General features: G+C 41.3%; 1 protein-coding gene and 1 pseudogene across 7 annotated transcripts in view; both read right to left on the bottom strand.

Moving 5' to 3' along the window:
* HADHB (hydroxyacyl-CoA dehydrogenase trifunctional multienzyme complex subunit beta) overlaps window positions 1-13,358 on the bottom strand; it is a 41,030-nt gene that overhangs the window by 3,036 nt on the left and 24,636 nt on the right. For all 7 annotated transcript variants that reach the window (XM_053588193.1, XM_053588189.1, XM_053588192.1 and 4 more), the window contains 9 exons: window positions 12,295-12,382; window positions 10,927-11,114; window positions 10,392-10,572; window positions 8,751-8,872; window positions 5,539-5,618; window positions 5,417-5,464; window positions 4,452-4,539; window positions 3,535-3,609; window positions 2,967-3,131 (listed from right to left, as the gene is read on the bottom strand). In XM_053588193.1, the coding sequence (XP_053444168.1) occupies window positions 2,967-3,131; window positions 3,535-3,609; window positions 4,452-4,539; window positions 5,417-5,464; window positions 5,539-5,618; window positions 8,751-8,872; window positions 10,392-10,572; window positions 10,927-11,114; window positions 12,295-12,382 (1,035 nt within the window). The remainder of the gene's footprint in view (window positions 1-2,966; window positions 3,132-3,534; window positions 3,610-4,451; window positions 4,540-5,416; window positions 5,465-5,538; window positions 5,619-8,750; window positions 8,873-10,391; window positions 10,573-10,926; window positions 11,115-12,294; window positions 12,383-13,358) is intronic.
* LOC128585041 (uncharacterized) lies at window positions 11,612-11,679 on the bottom strand (annotated as a pseudogene).

The raw sequence follows: 13,358 nt of genomic DNA, 5'->3' as shown, positions 1-13,358 counted from the left end.
TGAGTTATGAGGCCACAGCACTCTACTGAGGGTGACAAAGTGAGACTCTGGCTCAATAGAAAAAAAAAGCTATTAAGTAACATCAGGGCCAGTATTTGAAACCAGGTCGAGGTCTAGATGATTCCAAAGCCTGGGCTCATCCCTCTTTACTACTCTACACTATTAAGGAGATGATGTGAGGGACCACAGAAGGAGGAAGTAGAGTATCTCTTCTCCAGCACTATACACAGTGCTGTGCACGGTTATGTCCTTAGTTAAACCTAGTGGAGCAATGTATGATTTCATGAGTCTAAATCCTTTCTGATAATCACACTCATTCTAACCTCTGGACTGCCATTAATAGCTAACTAAACTCCCTGCTGCTAAATTCAATTCAATCCCCATAAATATTTATTACAGGACTAGTATTTATAAGGCACTAAGTTGAATACTGTGTGGGCTTAAAGATTTGCTACATGGTTTCTGCCATCAATCTAGCACATGTTGTAGTTCAAAACAGTTAAGTACTTTTAAAAGGCATAAACAAAAAAAGAACAGGGATGGAAAGGTCTGACTTGGAGTTTGGGAAGGACTCATAAGGCAGCACATTCTTCTCTAGCTTTATTTAAAATACCCTATTTTTATGATCCGTATTTTTTATTGCTGTAAGTCAGTGGTTCTCAACTAGGGGCGATTTAGCCTCCCAACCTCCCTAGAAGACCTTTGGCAATGTCCGGAGATATTTTTCTTGGTCCCAATCATGTATGTATATAGGGCAGAAACGGGAGGAGTTTGCTGCTAGTGCTATCTAGTGGGTAAAGGCCATGCTAAACATCCTATGACATCCCGTGCAGGGCCTGAATGTTAGTAGTGTCAAAGTTGAGATGTTCTGCTCCAGATCTATGTGACGGATTCCTCCTCTGATCTCCTAATGATGTCAGTACCACTCATTTCATGGTTTTTTTTTTTGCCCAGGCTAGAGTGCCATGGCATCATAGATCACAGCAACCTCAAACTCCTGAGCCCAGGCAATCCTCCTCCCTCAGCCTCCCAAGTAGTTGGGACTACAGGCATCTGCAACAACACCCAGCTAATTTTTCTACTTTCAGAAGAAAGGGGTCTCATTTTGCTCAGGCTGGTCTCAAACTCCTGAGCTCAAGGGATCCTCCTGTCTCAGCCTCTCCAACTGTTAGGATTATAGGCATGGGCCACCACATCTGGCCCAGTTGGCTCTTGATGAGACAGTGCCAACAAGTTTCATCTAGTCTCTCAGATATATCGTATCTTCTCCCCTTACTTTTCTGTAAGCTTCTAGAAGAAAGGTACTGGCATATCCATAGTCTCCAAGGAAAAGCCATAAATAAAGCTTTTAAATGTAAGATGTTTATGCTTTTAAATATCTTATTTATTCATCTTGATTAGTAACAGAAAGTTTCGGCTCGGCGCCTGTGGCTCAAGTGGCTAAGGTGCCAGCCATATACACTTGAGCTGGCTGGTTCGAATCCAGCCCAGGCTCACCAAACAACAATGATGGCTGCAACCACAAAATAGCTGGGTGTTGTGGCAGGCACCTGTAGTCCCAGCTACTTGGGAAGCGGAGACAGAAGACTCGCTTGAGCCCAGGTGTTGGAGGTTGCTGTGAGCTGTGATGCCACGGCACTCTACCCAGGGCAACAGCTTGAGGCTCCGTCTCAAAAAAAAAAAAAAAAAGTAATGGAAAGTTTCTGTAATCTGGAGGAAAAGAAAATTTATTCACACTGGGATTAAAAAAAAAACACACAAAAGAAACTATTGTCAGTCTTCCTTTTGAATTTTAATCCCAGAGTGAAATGTTATAGCAGGTAGGAAGTTGGATCTATAATGCAAGTGAAGTAAAAAGGGAAAAATTTGTCAGAATAACATAATTTCCTCCAACTGAAATTATCCAGCAGGAAATTATCCAGAGGTAAATTAATCTCCCAGTTAAGATATAATTCAGTGGGTGCAGTGGCTTCTGCATGTAATCCTAGCACTCTGAGAGGCCAAGGCGAGTGGACTGCCTGAGCCAGAACGAGACCTTGTCTCTAAAAAAGAGCTGGGCATTGTGGTGGGCATATGTAGTCCCAGCTACTTGGGAGGCTGAGGCAAGAGAACTACTTGACCCCAAGAGTTTGAGGTTGCTGTGGCATCACAGCACTTTACCCGGAGATACAGTGAGACTCTGATTCAAAAAAAAAAATATATATATATAATTCAGTGCTCCAGAAAGTTTATCTCTTAGAGAGATTTTATAGATAAGATCTCTCTTACTTTAGAGAGATTAAATAAATGAATAAAGCTTATATTATTATTATTTTTTGAGACAGAGTCTCAAGCCGTCACCCCGGGTAGAATGCTGTGTCGTCACAGCTCACAGCAACCTCCAACTCTTGGGCTTAAGTGAGTCTCTTGCCTCAGCCTCCCAAATAGCTGGGACTATAGGCGCCCACCACAACACCTGGCTATTTTTTTTTTTTCTTGGTTGTAGTTATCATCATTGTTGTTTGGCGGGCCTGGGCTGGATTCGAGCCTGCCAGCTCTGGGTGTATGTGGCTGGTGCCCTAGCTACTTGAGCTAGGGGCACCAAGCCGAATAAAGCTTATTATTAAGGAAACTATTTAAGATGCTAATGATGTCTGATAAGGAGATTAAAGGTGATTCTAATTTTTCTATATTCTTTTTATATTTCCATAGTTTTCATAATAATGAAATATATATTTCATTACAAATAATATATCAACATTATATGAGGAAAAAATAGTTTGGATTTAAATAGCATCTTCCTTCAAAGTATTATATTATCAGAATTAAAGTTGTTATGTCCTTTCATCTGGCTCCCCACCCAGGTCATCAGGAATACTGCTTGAAGAATGGTTTGAACTAAATTACATCCAACATTCTAGTGATAAGCTTGTTTTGTCTCCAAGAAAATGACTTTCTTCAATTCTCAAGAAGCTGCTGCAACATACCTGCCCTCCAGCTGCACAGGCAGCCACTAAGCCATATTGGCCTTCTTCCTTCCGTAATCTGTTGGCAGCTGCCATGACCAACCGACAGCCAGTGGCTCCAAACGGGTGTCCCAGGGACAAAGATCCACCCCAATTATTGAACTTCTCCAAAGGAGGCAATCCAACCTGGTTCCCACAAAAGTAAACACACAAAATGTAGAGATAAGTTTACTTAAGAATCAAGATAGGCTTTTAATAACAGGAAGTAACAGAGACAGAGAGGAACAATGACAGACACATCAAAAATAATTTTACTATAAAAGAAAGGGAGTTTAGGTCATTGTTAAAAGAGTCCATTTATTTTTTCATCTAATGTCAGAATGGAACAAAAAGTTAACAGAATTTTACTTTTTGTTAAAGAGATTCCAGAAAACTATTTTTTAAACAAAGAAATAAATGAATTTAATGAAACACAAAATTCTTCAAAGAAAAGAGAAGCTTTCCCCTTCATATTCTTATTAGCATATAAACAAGCACCAAGTATTAATGAGCTTTGGAAATACAACTGTTTTTTTAATCAGAAACGTACCTTGGTTTTTCTACCCATGTAGTTTTGTGCAAACCAATCAGAATCCATGGCTTTAAAATTAGCCAAAATTTGACCCTAGATGGGAAAATAATTCAGTAAGGACCACGTTATTAATATCCCTCCCCAGGCTTTATGTTAGGCATAGGGTTGTGTAACTTTAAAGCTGAGTAAATCGGGCGGCGCCTGTGGCTCAGTCGGTGAGGCGCCGGCCCCATATACCGAGGGTGGCGGGTTCAAACCCGGCCCCGGCCAAACTGCAACCAAGAAATAGCCGGGCGTTGTGGTGGGCACCTGTAGTCCCAGCTACTCGGGAGGCTGAGGCAAGAGAATCGCTTAGGCCCAGGAGTTGGAGGTTGCTGTGAGCTGTGTGAGGCCACGGCACTCTACCGAGGGCCACAAAGTGAGACTCTGTCTCTACAAAAAAAAAAAAAAAAAAAAATAGCCAGGTGTTGTGGCGGGCGCCTGTAGTCCCAGCTACTCGGGAGGCTGAGGCAGGAGAATCGCCTAAGCCCAGGAGTTGGAGGTTGCTGTGAGCTGTGTGACGCCACGGCACTCTACTGGGGGCAATAAAGTGAAACTCTGTCTCTACAAAACAAAACATATTCCCCAAACTGAGTTTTACATGGGTATTATAACATCCTTTACTCGTTCATTGATGCTATTGTACAAATATTAACTATTGAGGATACAACAGTGAATTGGACACACATTTCCTCTAGTGATGGATGGGATGATACTGTGATGATACTATAAGCTTACACATTCTAAAATTGGGGAAAACAGATAATAAACAAATAAAGCTCTACTCTTGTTTAACTCATTATAAATTAAACCATGCCCTGCTTGCTCCTACAAATATAAACTATGTTTTTAACAATGACTGTAGTCCTTTTAAATGTGCTTTTCAAATGACTTACTGAGAAAGCTTCATGAAATTCAAAAACATCAATATCATTCATGGTTAGTCCTGCCTTTTCTAGAACTTTTGGAGTAGCATATGTTGGTCTGAAAAGAAAAAATAAGTAATATGTTAAAACTTTAATTTTTATCCTAACAGCTCCTTCATATTCCCCAAACTGAGCTTTATATAAGTATTATCCTTTACTCATTCAGTGATGCTGTTGTACAAATATTAACTATTGAGAATACAACAGTGAACTGGACACACATTTCCTCTGTTATTATTAAGTTTACACATTCTAGGGCGGCGCCTGTGGCTCAGTGAGTAGGGCGCTGGCCCCATATACCGAGGGTGGTGGGTTCAAACCCAGCCCCGGCCGAACTGCAACAACAAAAAAATAGCCGGGCGTTGTGGCGGGCGCCTGTAATCCCAGCTGCTCGGGAGGCTGAGGCAAGAGAATCACATAAGCCCAAGAGTTGGAGGTTGCTGTGAGCCGTGTGACGCCACAGCACTCTACCTGAGGGCGGTAAAGTGAGACTCTGCCTCTACAAAAAAAAAAAAAAAAGTTTACACATTCTAGAATTGGGGAAAACAGATAATAAACAAGCAAATAAAGAAGCATAAGGACAAGCTCATAACATAAACAACTAGAAGAAAAACAGAGTTCAAAAGACAAAGCATAGGAAAGGTCAATGGAGGCCAGTGAGGCCAGAGCCTTGTAAGGGAGAGAGGGTCTAAATGTTGGGAGGCTCTTATAAAACAGCTATTAAGAAGACTGTGTAGGGGGGTGGCACCTGTGGCTCAAAGGAGTAGGGCACCAATTATATCCAACTTAAAGGATTATTATTTTTTAAAAACCCACCACACAAACCAATTACAAACTCAGGGCTCAATGTACTTTAAACCCAGTGAAATCATTGTGGATAATCAAACAGTACTTCTGATTTTAGTCCAAGGATATATATATAAACTGCTACTTACCCAAGTAAAAGTTGATCTTTTGGATCCTGAGATACATACACAAAATCCCTAAGTAAAAAATATAGAGGTTAGCTCCAGTAATAAAATAAAGAAATCATAGGCAATTCACTTGATTACTTTACCTCAAATAAGCCTTCGGTTTATAGCCCATGGCCAGAGCTTTTTCCTCTGCCATAATCAGCATTGCAGATGCCCCATCAGTCTGAAATGTTAACCAGAACAACGTTAGAATTCTTTTGCCTACCTGGAGGTCTTTCTACAGCCATCTTCTACTAACTTATACTTCAGCATCAATTTATAACAATACAGTATCATCCTATCCATCACTAAATCACAATTCAAACACAAATACTGACTCATTTCTGGAGTACAAAGGTAGAGAACCCTTTCCAAAAAGTATCATAATTGGCTTGGTGCCCACAGCACAGTGGTTACGGCGCTGGCCACATACACTGAGGCTGGCAGGTTCGAACCCAGCCTAGGCCTGCCAAACAACAAGGACAACCACAACAAAAAAATAGCCCGGGATTGTGGCAGGCGCCTGTAGTCTCAGCTACTTGGGAGGCTAAAGCAAGAGAATCACTTAAGCCCAAGAGTTGGAGGTTGCTGTGAGCACTCTACCAAGGGCAACAAAGTGAAGCTCTGTCTCTCTAAAAATAAAAAATAAGGACGGCGCCTGTGGCTCAGTGGGTAGGGCGCCAGCCCCATATACCGAGGGTGGCAGGTTCAAACCTGCCCCTGGCCAAACTGCAACAAAAAAAACAGACGGGTGTTCTGGCGGGCACCTGTAGTCCCAGCTACTTGGGAGGCTGAGGCAAGCGGATCGCCTAAACACACGAGTTTGAGGTTGCTGTGAGCTGTGAAGCCATGGCACTTTACCAAGGACAACATAGTGAAACTCTGTCTAAAAACAAAAAAATTATTTTTCCATAAACATCATGGATAATCTAGCCCCATTTTTTGTTTTGTTTTATTTTCTATTTTTTACCTATCCCTACATAGCTTTACACCTTCTTTGCTTTTTGACTCCTCAATTAAATATCCCTGTTGATTCTGCTGCTGCTTATAAGATGTGATTTCTCTTCTCTTACCACCTTGGGCGTAGTCTTCTGGAGATAGGCCAGCTGGTCAATATTTCTCTTAACAATATAACTTCCCAACCAGTCATAAAGTCTGGAAACAGGTAGATGTTTGTTTGACATACTTGCCTGCAGTATATGACTAATTAATGCCTGCGCTTGATAAACTAGAGGAAAGTTACATGGTGTGGTTCCAACAGGATGCTGTTCTGCCCCATTAAGCTGAGGTGTTGAAGGACTGGTTAGATTATCATTTCCAAAACCATAATGGATGATAGGGCCATGTGGCGTGGGCTACACTTTCTGATATGAACCCCTTTATTCAGAAGTCTGAGGTATGCTAAAGGTGCCACCTTATTTAGTGAAAATCAGAGACACAGATGCAACACATTACTGATGTGTGGATTTCCAGAAATGTGTTAATGTACCAGTTTGTTCACTTCCGTTTTGCACAATGGCACATTGGACATGTTATTAATGTAGTGTCCATAAATCATTTATTACGTATCATCATCTAGCTTTCCAGACTTTATGGCTACATAAGCTCTTTAGGGTTGCTGAGTTATAAAAATACAGTAGATTGTGGTAGAACTTGTTTGGATTTTGGAGATTACACGTATACAGAGTAGTTTCCTTTTCTTTGGAATTTTGGATTTGGGGGGATCTTTTCCTTTTTTATTTTATTTTTGAAACAGAGTCTCACTTTGTGGCCCTTAGTACTGAGTGTTGTGGTGTCTTAGCTCACAGCAACCTCCAACTCTTGGGCTTAAGCAATTCTCTTGCCTCAACTTTCCAAGTAGCTGGGACTACAGGTGTCCACCACAACGCCCGGTTATTTTTTGTTGTTGTTGCTGCAGTTGCCATTGTTGTTTTAGCTGGCTCAGGCTGGGTTTGAATCTGTCAGCCTAGGTGGCTGACCTACCTAGGTGGCACTCTACCCATTGAGCTACAGGCACTGCCTGAAAAATAATTTTTAGGTCAATATAAAGCATCATTTTCTACCAATTAGAACTAAAAGAGGTATCCTCTTACCCTCTGTACCTACTTTTTCACATCTTCTACGATCTCCTAATTGATATCTTATGCTCCAATCTAGCTTTTTTTTTTTAGAGACACAGTCTTCTTTATCGCCCTTGGTAAAGTGCCATGGCGTCACAGCTCACAGCAACCTCCAACTCCTGGGCTTAGGCGATTCTCTTGCCTCAGCCTCCCAAGTAGCTGGGACTACAGGAACCCGCCACAACGCCCAGCTATTTTTTTGTTGCAGTTTGGCCGGGGCTGGGTTCGAACCCGCCACTCTCGGTATATGGGGCTGACACCCTACTTACTGAGCCACAGGCGCCACCCTCCAAGTTAGCTTTTCTCTGAAGAGGCCCTTGATCTCTCACCTCCCTGATTTTGCATTTTCTGATCCCTTTGGCTAGAATGCTTTTTTCAACGCTTTTTTTTTTAATTATTAAATCATAGCAGTGTACATTAATGTGATCATGGGGCACCATACACTAGTTTCATAGACCATTTGACACATTTCTTCAAATAGCTTTTACTCTTATTTCAAGATTTGCTACTCACGAGTTCCCTCTTCTAAGATGCCTCCCTGACTATCCCCCATCTGAGTCAGGGGCCCTCTACTTATTTTCTCTAATAGCCTGTGCCTACAATTGTAATAGCACTTTCTCCCTAATTGCAATTATCTATTCTTTTCATCTCTAGGGCCCAGCATAGGCAATAAATGTTTTTTGACTACCTTAGTGCCCAAAGAGAATAGCTTTTATAGCAGAACAGTGGCTCGATTAGGTGATTTCTAAGGCCTTAAAATTATGACTCTATTTTTTTTAAATGATTCCATTTTAACATTATCTTTATAATGAATCACTATATTTTTAAGCCTCTATTCATAATACATATGCACAAAAATCTATTTTAGGCTTTTTTTTTGTAGAGTCAGAATCTCACTTTATTGCCCTCAGTAGAGTGCCATGGCATCACACAGCTCACAGCAACCTCCAACTCCTGGGCTTAGGCAATTCTCCTGCCTCAGCCTCCTGAGTAGCTGGGACTACAGGAACCCACCACAACGCCCAGCTATTTTTTTGTTGCAGTTTGGCCGGGGCTGGGTTCGAACCCACCACTCTTGGTATATGGGGCCGGCACCCTACCCACTAAGCCACAGGCACCACCCTATTTTAGGCTTTTCTATCAAGAGTACAGAAATATAAAAGTCACTACTAAACACAAATAGCATTAATAGTTACCAGGAAAGAAGAATTTGCAGCTGTTACGGTGCCATAGGGCTTGATGAATGCAGGTTTTAATTTGGCCATCTGCTCCAGTGAGGAAGGACGAATGCCGTTGTCTTTGGTAACTGTATCTTTTCCTATAAAAATAGGAAATTTTTAACTCTAGGGAACTATGAGCATTATATATCTTCTCCAGAGAAATAGGCTTTTAAAATTATAGGAACAAATGAAATATAAACTTTATTTACTAGCAGAAAACCATTTCTTTTCTTTTTTCTTTTTTGAGACCTAGTCTCAAGCTGTCACCCTGGGTAGAGTGCCATAGCATCATCACAGCTTACAGCAACCTCCAACTCTTGGGTTTAAGTGATCCTCTTGCCTCAGTTTTTCTATTTTTAATACAGTCTCACTCTTGCTCAGGCTGCTCTCGAACTTGTGAGCCTAAGCAATCCACCTGCCTTGGCCTCCCAGAGTGCAAGGATTATAGGTGTGAGCCACTGCACCCAGCCTAGAAGAAAACCTTTTATATTATCAAGATATTATCAAATTTTATAGCTCAGCACCTGTAGCTCAGCAGCTAGGGTGCCAGCCACATACACCAGAGCTAGCGGGTTCAAACCCAGCTGGGGCCTGCTGAACAACAGTGACAACTACAACAAAAAAAGAGCCGGGCATTGTATTGTGGTGGGCACCTGTAGTCCCAGCTACTCGGGAGTCTTGAGGCAAGAGAATCGTTTAAGCCCAAGAGTTTGAGGTTGCTGTGATGCCATAGCACTCTACCAAGAGCGACATAGTGAAACTCTGTTAAAAAAAAAAAAAAGAGCTGGGTTCAGCACCCATACACAGTGGTTAAAGCACCAGCCACATACACCAAGGCTGGCAGGTTCGAACCCAGCCCAGGCCAGCTAACACAACAATGACAACTGCAACAAAAAAAATACCCTGGCTTGTGGCAGGTGCCTGTAGTTCCTGCTACTTGGGAGGCTGAGGCAAGAGAATTGCATAAACCCAAGAGTTGGAGGTTGCTGTAAGCTGTGATGCCACGGCCCTCGGCACAGACATTTTTTTGTTAACAAGCTTTCATTAATTATTTCATGTGTGGCTCATGACAACTCTTTTTTTTTTTTGAGACACAGTCTCACTATGCCGCCCTTGGTAGAGTGCCATGGAGTCACAGATCACAGCAACCTCAAACTCTTGGGCTTAAGCGATTCTCTTGCTTCAGCCTCCCAAGTAGCAGGAACTACAGGAGCCCGCCACAAGCCCAGGTATTTTTTTTGTTGCAATTGTCATTGTTGTTTGGCAGGCCCAGGCCAGGCTTGAACCTGCCAGCCTTAGTATATGTGGCCAGCGCCCTACTCACTGAGCTATGGGTGCCGAGCTGAATTAGGAATTTTAAAAATTGGCATGTATTTAAGAACAAAAATATATCAGGAAGATCTAAAAGGAAACTCTTACAAAAACTTGTAAAAAATGCTTATCTATTATTGATACAACATAAATCGAAACTTGAATCCATGTTTAAGGATAAAGGCTTAGCATTATACAAATAGAACCAACATGTTATTGAAAAGTCATTTGGTTTTTTTATAGTTTCAGGAACAATCTGGGCAATTCAGAACTGCCTAATAAGTACTGGGAAGCATCCTGTCTTACCTGGCACTCTGACAGGTATAATATCAGAAAGGAGTCCTTCATCTTGTGCCTTCTTGGCCAGACTGTGAGAGCGCAGTGCATATTCATCCTGTTCCAGGCGAGAAACAGCGAAGGCAGCAGCCAGTCGGTCTGCAGAGTGGCCCATGGTCTCACTGGTAGAGAATTCAGCCACTGCAGGGAGCTAGCAAAGGAGACATCCAAGGGCAGGTACAATGTAACACCTAACATTGTTCTGTTATATGGGAAAGTTAAAATCTATTTGTTTACCATCTATAACTCAAGACCAAAACAAGGGAAGCTCTTTGTGAGCAGCTCTCTAAAGAGTCCTCTAAAGAAAGCTCACAAATTCAAATTTTCTAACCACAACTGTTTTTCTTTCCCTATCTTGACCAAGTAATTAACCTTTCTCTGTAGTTAGGAAAATCTACTGCTATTCGAGCATACCAGAGCACACAGTTATACCTAAGCCTGAATCTCTGTAGTGGGATGCTCTGGAAACACAAGTCTTTATTTACGTAAACTTCACAAGTCTTACCTCAGGTGAGAGAAAATTCAGTCTGAATTTAGAGATTAAAGACAGTCGCTGGCCCAGAGTCTTGGCCTTACTGAGATCAAGCATCATTTTCCTCATTTTCCTTGAATGACGAATAGGGACATCAGACATTAACTCTACACCACCTGCCACAATCACATCACACTGGCCAGAAGCAATCAAGCCAACACCTACGGGACACAGGTTATATTTATATGAACATCTTTTGCAGAAAGTAACATATCCTTGAAATTTAAGCTTCCTGATTAAAAAGGTAGATAGCAGTTATCAGTTTTGTACATCTGTAATTCAAGTTTTCATCTTTTCAGAGGGATTAAGATAATTTTTTAAATGATTAAAAACATAATCAACATACTAGAGAAAAAGAAGTTTCATTCAGACATATGGGAATCAACTTCTGGAAATTTCTGTTGGACCAAATCTCAAACAAATCATACTCTAAACCACAATATCTTGCATATTTTCTATGCTTCCAGCTTTAGTTATATTTTTTTCCTACAAAGAGAATGTTAATTTCTACTCATCAAAGGTAGTAGTAAGGCAGCCCTCTTAACTACTGTTTCTCTAACTGGGAGTTGGTCTCATGCTGTCCAGAGTGTGGAACACGCCCAGTCACTGCCTCTGGGATTATTCCCTGACACTCATGATGTGGGCTACCCAAGCTGGCCTTTCCAATTAGCAATAATCGTCCTCGGATAAACCTCATTGACTACGATACTGCCACTGCGCAAAGCTCCAAGCTGGCCTTGATGTTATTAAATAAGCACATGATTCCTGAGCACTAAATCTTTTAGGTTTTCTGTCTTTTCACAGGATGGTGCTACAAAATGTCCCCCAAGCTGGCTAAAGTTTGTTAGGAGAATTTGCAGTGATTTATAAAAATGCCTAGGGCGTGGAGAAAAAGTGAAGGAAAGAGTTGTATGGTCTAAAATAGTGATTTACATCTACGGTGGTGGTAGAGGGAGAAAGACCATATCTCGGTGGAGAAGTATCATATCAGAATCACCTAGGTCTAAAACCTAGAAGGTTATAAACTATTCCTGACTCAGATTCTCAATCACTCTCCTAGAGATACACTCCTGCAGTTAATAATCCCTACTGCAGCCAGACACACTGCCTGCTGATGGGGGAACTACATCAACAGCTGTGTGCCTCAGGTACAGAGAGCAAGAAAAAAGTTGAGAACTACCGTCAAAAAGCAAAATATTACATGTGATCTGATTATTTAAAAAACACAAGTACAGAGAGCTGTACTAATGTTTTACTTCAGTTAAGAGTACTTTCAAAATAACCACATAAAAGACAAAAAAGGAAAATTAAGATGTACCTTCTGCTTTCATTCAAACATACCTGTGGTCATGGCTTGGTTGGCAGAGATACAAGCCATGGTGACAGTGTGAGCGGGAGTCTTGTCAGAGAAGCCAGCTCCGAGGGCACCCTTTAGGAAATGCAAGGAAAATGATGACTTACGGAGGAAGTGCACTGTGTGAACGATGCTGAGCACTGCTTCTCTGTGTGCACAGTCAGGAAAGGGCTTCTGTTTAGTATTCTACAGAGCCGTATTTAAAATCAAATTAAGCCCATCAAAGAAATGGTTTACTAATTTCTCATCTTGCCATTAATTGACAGGCATGCTACAAAATTATTGGTGGCTGCTTTCTGGTGTGATATATAAGGCTACAAAACGCTTCTATCTTACCTAATGTCTTAGAAATGCCTTGTTCAGAGCCTTTAAGGATCTCAATATATAATTTGATTTAAACTTGTTTAAATTTTCAAATACATTTAAAGAAACCTGTTAAAGACAGATGGAATAAGGAAATATATTATGGGGTAGGGTCCTCATGATCTGTGTCATCAGGTCTTACGGTGAGTTATAAAGCTGAGCAGTAAAGCAAAGGTCATCATACATGAAAATGACTTTGAAAGAACTATTCATATGCAGATTCCCACTCAGGACCCAGCTGCCATCTACCCCTTTCTCTACTCACTGCCAGACAGCACTCTCACAGACCATCTGACACTTTAGACCACACACTGCAGATCCAATGTAGACTAGAACTGGAAAACTTGCCAAATATATAGAAGCTCAACTTGAAAAGAAATTTTGGAAAATTGCCAGTGTTCTAAGTGAGTCTTTGACAAGTAAGGGTCCGATGAATTGACAACTAGAAAAGAGAAAACTGGCCAGGCTGATGATATAATAGAATATCTAAAAAATAATATAATTTGAAATTGAAAAACTGAAGCACTCCATTAATCTTGCAAAAATGGCTTATATTATTGCTGGGTGCAGTGACTCATGCTTGTAATCCTGGCATTCTGGGAGGCTGAGGCAGCAAATCACTAGAGCTCAGGAGTTCAAGACCAGCCTGAACAAGAGTGAGACCCTGTCTCTACTAAAAACAGAAAAA

The sequence above is a fragment of the Nycticebus coucang genome, chromosome 4 (genome assembly GCF_027406575.1).
Source record: "Nycticebus coucang isolate mNycCou1 chromosome 4, mNycCou1.pri, whole genome shotgun sequence".
Lineage (NCBI taxonomy): Eukaryota > Metazoa > Chordata > Mammalia > Primates > Lorisidae > Nycticebus > Nycticebus coucang.
Note: the sequence above shows the minus strand (reverse complement) of the source record. Positions and strands in the feature narration are given on the sequence as shown.